The 5,177-nt window shown below is 43.6% G+C and overlaps 1 protein-coding gene across 1 annotated transcript in view; it reads left to right on the forward strand.

Moving 5' to 3' along the window:
- Positions 1 to 5,177, forward strand: part of DNAJC18 (DnaJ heat shock protein family (Hsp40) member C18) — a 43,331-nt gene that overhangs the window by 10,490 nt on the left and 27,664 nt on the right. The window contains exon 4 of the mRNA XM_023514636.1: positions 3,222 to 3,321. Within this exon, the coding sequence (XP_023370404.1) occupies positions 3,222 to 3,321 (100 nt within the window). The remainder of the gene's footprint in view (positions 1 to 3,221; positions 3,322 to 5,177) is intronic.

Genomic DNA, 5,177 nt, shown 5'->3' on the forward strand with positions numbered 1-5,177 from the left:
GCAGCAGACAAGTTCCCAGATGCCATTAAGAAAATCATTGTGGCTCAGCTCCTGTAGCTCGAGCAACTAAGGCGCCAGCCACATATACCAGAACTGGTGGGTTTGAATCCAGCCCCAGCCTGCCAAACAACAATGACAATTACAACCAAAAAATAGCCAGGCGGTGTGGTGGGCACCTGTAGTCCCAGCTACTTGGGAGGCTGAGACAAAAGAATTGCTTAAGCCCAGGAGTTGGAGGTTGCTATGAGCTGTAATGCCACGACACTCTACCCAGGGTAACAGCTTGAGGCTCTGTCTCAAAAAAAAGAAAAAAAAAGAAAAAGAAAAAGAAAATCATTGTGTCTCAGTGACCATAGCGCAGCAGTTATGGCACTAGCCACATACACCGAGGCTGGTGGGTTCGAACCTGGCCCAAGCCAGCTAAAACAACAACGACAACTGCAACAAAAAATAGCCGAGCATTGTGGTGGGCACCTGTGGTCCCAGCTACTTGGGAGGCTGAGGCAGGAGAATTGCTTAAGCCCAGGAGTTGGAGGTTGCTGTGAGCTGTGATGCAACAGCACTGTACTGAGGGCAACATAATAAGACTGTTTCAAAAAAAAGAAAAAAAGAAAAAAGAAAGAAAGTCATTGAGGAGAAAAGATGTCTTTGGGAATAGGTTTTTGGTGCTGACAAAAGTGCCTTATTCTTGAAAAAAGTGCTGTAAAGCAAGCAGTGATCCCCAATGTTTTTGGCATCAGAGACCTATTTCATGGAAGATAATTTTTCTATGAACCAGGGGGTGGGGGTGGGGTAGGGGATCTGACAGGAGTCTGAGCTCAGGCAATGATGCTAGCATCAGGGAATAGTTATAAATACACTCAAAGCTTCGCTAGCTGCTCACCTGCTGATGTGCACCTGGTTCCTAACAGGTCACAGACAAGTACCATCCGGGCCCTGGGATGGAGGACCACAGCTGTAAGGGATATTTATTTGTAAGGTAGAGACATGAGTATCAGGATTTAAAGCAGGAAGAGATAGGGTAACTCTACTGTTTTGTGTAAATGCAGTCAGGTCTATCATAAGGATTGCCCTTGGCTTCTAACTCCCAAACCTTGAAGAGAAAGGACTGCTAGTCTTTCTTTTGGTTGTACAACAAGAAGCCCTGGACAACAAGAACGCTTTTTTTGCTGGAGTGATTCTATCAATGCTTTGTTTCTGAAGTCAAGAATACATACCTTCCTGGTAAGGTACTGCCTTTTAATTTTCCTTTGATATTGGACAATGGCCACCCAGAACTTCATGAGTTCAGTGCTGAAGGCATGAAAGTGGTCTACTTGCCCACAATGTCTGTACTCTTATTCAGCCTCTTGATCAGAGGGTCTTTATGAAGGGTCTTGAAGACTCATTACATGCAATACTCTATGGAAAGTAGTGTCAGAGCTATGAAGGAGAACCTCAATAGGCAGAACATTATGAAGGTATGGAAGTATTACACTACTGAAGATGCCTTTGTCAAAGAAAAAGCTGTGAAGACCATCAAGCCTAAAACAATAGTTTTTGCTAGAGAAAACCATGTCTAGGTGTTGTACATAACTTCATAGAATTTACAACAGAGTCAATTAAGGAAATCATGAAAGACATTGTGAGTATGGCAAAAAAGATCAGGGCAGGGTCATCAACAGTTTGAAGATAGGGATCTTGGGGAAATCCAAGAACTAATAAACACCACACCAGAGGCAGTAATAGAGAATGACTTGGTGGAAATGAGTGCTTCTGAACCAGTACCAGAACGTGAAAAAGATGTAGAAGGAGCGGTGCAGGAAAACAAGTTGACATTAGACAATCTGGCAGAAAGGTTTTGATTATTCAAGACTATTTTTGACTTCTTTTGCAACATGGACCCTTCTATGAAGTAGGCACTGAAACTAAAGCAAATGGTAGAAGAAGGATTGGTACCATATAGAAACATATTAGAAAAATGAAAAAGCAAAAATGTCAGACAGAAATTATGTGTGTCTGTAAAGTTGCACCAAGTGTGCCTGCCTCTCCTGTTTCTGCTTTTACCTCCTCCACCTGTTCTGCCTCTGCCACCACTGAAACAGCAAAACCAACCTTTCTTCTTCCTCTTTAGCATACTCAGTGTGAAGATGATGAAGACCTTTATGATGGTCCACTTCAAATTATGAATAGTAATAATATTTTTCTTCCTAATTTATTTTAGATACAAGATCTTGTTCTGTCACTTAAACTAGAGTGCAGTGGCCCAATCATAGCTTACTATAACCTCAAATTCCTGGGCTCTTGCCTCAGCCTCCTTAGCAGCTGGGATTACAGGTACATGCCAGCAGACCTGGCTAATTTTTTAAATTTTTTGTAGAGGTGAAGATGCCCAGGCTGGTATCAAGCTCTTGGGCTCTTATCCTCCCATCTTGGCTCAAGTGACCCTCTTGCCTTAGTTTTTCTATTTTTAGTAGAGACAGGGTCTCGCTTTTGCTCCGGCTGGTGTAGAACTCTTGAGTTCAAGCAGTCCACCCGCCTCAGCCTCCCAGAGTGCTTGGATTACAGGTGTGAGCCACCACACCCAGCCTAAATTACTCTTAAATCACAAAGGAAAAAAACCCAATTGAAAGATGGTCAAAGGGTCTGAATAAGCATTCCCTCAAAGAAGATATATAAATGGTTAATAAGCATGTGTAAATCAAAACCATTAGTCATTAGGGAAATGCAAATCAGAATGAGATACTATACCACTTCATACTCACTAGAATGGCTATAATCAAAAAGATGACAGTAAGTGTTGATGAGGGTGCAGAGAAATTAGAACCATTGCACATTGCTGGTAGGAACGTCAAATGATGCAGCCAGTGGCTCGGCGCCTATAGCTCAACAGGCTAAGGCGCCAGCCACGTACACCTAAGGTGGCGGGTTCGAATCCCCAGCCCGGACCCGCCAAACAACAATGACGGCTGCAACCAAAAAAATAGCCGGGCGTTGTTGCGGGCCCCTGTGGCCCCAGCTACTTGGGAGGCGGAGGCAGGAGACTCGCTTAAGCCCAGGGGTAGGGGGTAGAAGAGAGCAGTAATGCCACGACCCCAATTAGAGGGGGATGGTCCTAGGCACTGTCTCAAAAAAAAAAAAATGATGCAGCCAGTTTGGAAAACAGTATGGTAATTTCCCTTAAGGTTTAGAGCAGGGCTCCTCCAACTTTTTAAACAGGGGGCCAATTCACTGTCCCTCAGATCATTGGAGGTCCGGACTGCGGGCCCTGGGAAGAGTCGGCTGTTAAGCAGGACAGGCAGCGGCGGCAAAGACACCTGGCGGGCCGGATAAATGTCCTAGGTGGGCTGCATGTGGCCCACCAGTTTGAGGACGCCTGGTTTAGAGTAAGGTTAAGGTTATTGACCCCACAATCTACTCCCAGGTACATACCAAGAGAAACAAAAACATACTTCCACATAAAAATATGAATGTCCAATATTGTTCATAATAGTCCCAAACTAGAAACAACCCAAATATCAATTAACTAATGAATGTATAGACAAGATGGGGTATATCCATACAATGAAATATTATTATTATTATTATCTTTTTTTTTTTTTAGAGACAGTCTCATTTTGTCGCCCTCGGTAGAGTGCTGTTATGTCACAGCGCACAGCAACCTCCAACTCTAGTAGCTGGGACTACAGGCACCTGCCACAATGCCTGGCTATTTTTTGTTGCAGTTTGACCGGGGCCTGGTTCGAACCCACCACCCTTAGTATATGGGGCAGGCGCCCTACTCACTGAGCCACAGGTGCCGTCCTCAATGAAATATTATTTTATAATACTGAGTGGGCATAAAGTTTGGCCTCTCAAAGTGCTGGGATTACAGGCCACTGAGCCTGCAATTATTAAGAGTATAAAAGGGCAGCTTGGCACCTGTGGCTCAAGTGGCTAAGGTGCCAGCCACATACACCCAAGATGGCACTCTACCCAGGAGGACAGCTTGAGGCTCTGTCTCAAAAAGAAAAGTATAAAAGAACTCGGCACCTGTAGTTCAGCGGCTAGGGCGCCAGCCACACACACCAGAGTTGAGTTTGAACCCAGTCCTGGCTTGCCAAACAACAATGACAACAACAAAAAAAAAATAGCCAGGCGTTATAGTGGGCGCCTGTGGTCTCAGCTACTTGGGAGGCTGATACAAGAGAATTGCTTAATACCAAGAGTTGCTTAATCCCAAGAGCTCTACTGAAGGGCTTGAGACTGTCTCAAAAAAAAAAAGTATAAAAGATTGCTGAGAGCAACAAGTTCAAAAATTCGATTCTAATCTAAATTATTCTTTTTCTTTTTCTAATCTAAACCATTTTTTTTTTTTTGAGACAGTCTTACTATGTCACCCTCAGTAGAGTGTCATAGTGTCACAGCTCACAGCAACCCCCAACTTTTGGGCTTAAGTGATTCTCTTGCCTCAGCTTCCCAAGTAGTGGGGACTATAGGTGCCTGCCACAATGCCCGGCTATTGTTTGTTTTTTTTGGCCAGGGCTGGGATTGAACCCACCCACCTCCAGCATATGGGGTGGGTACCCTACCCTTCTGAGCCACAGGCGCAGCCCAACACCCCAGCTATTTTTTGTTACTGTTGGAGTTGTCATTGTTGTTTAGCAGGCCTGGGCTGGGTATGTGGCTGGCACCCTAACCACTGAGCTATGGGCACTGAGTCTCTAATCTAACCTATTATCTAAACTATTATCCTATAGTTCTAATTCTATATATCAGGGATCAGTCTCCAAAATAAAACGGTACTATACAAAACAATATTGGAGACCAAGCTGAACAAGAGCAAGACCCCATCTCTACGAAAAATAGAAAAATTAGCCAGGTATGGCAGCAGGCACCTGTAGTCCCAACTACTTGGGAGGCTGAGGCATGAAGATTACTCAAACCCATAAGTTTGAGGTTATAGTGAGCTATGATGAGGTCGCTGCACTTTAGCCCAGGCAATGCAGTAAGACTCTGTCTCAAAAAAAAAAAGAAAGAAAGTAATAGAAAGCTGTTTATAATATGTTTCCATTTAAGTAAGAAAAAAATGGGAAGTCCTATATATATACTCTGTACATAAGATTCATAGGAAACTTCTAATTGTAGTTATTTCTGGGATGGGTACAGGAAATTATGAAGCAGGAAAATTTTTTGCTGTATATACTTTAGTACTATTG

Source organism: Otolemur garnettii, unplaced genomic scaffold (assembly GCF_000181295.1).
Source record: "Otolemur garnettii isolate 467f Iridium unplaced genomic scaffold, OtoGar3 scaffold00003, whole genome shotgun sequence".
Taxonomy (NCBI): Eukaryota; Metazoa; Chordata; class Mammalia; order Primates; family Galagidae; genus Otolemur; species Otolemur garnettii.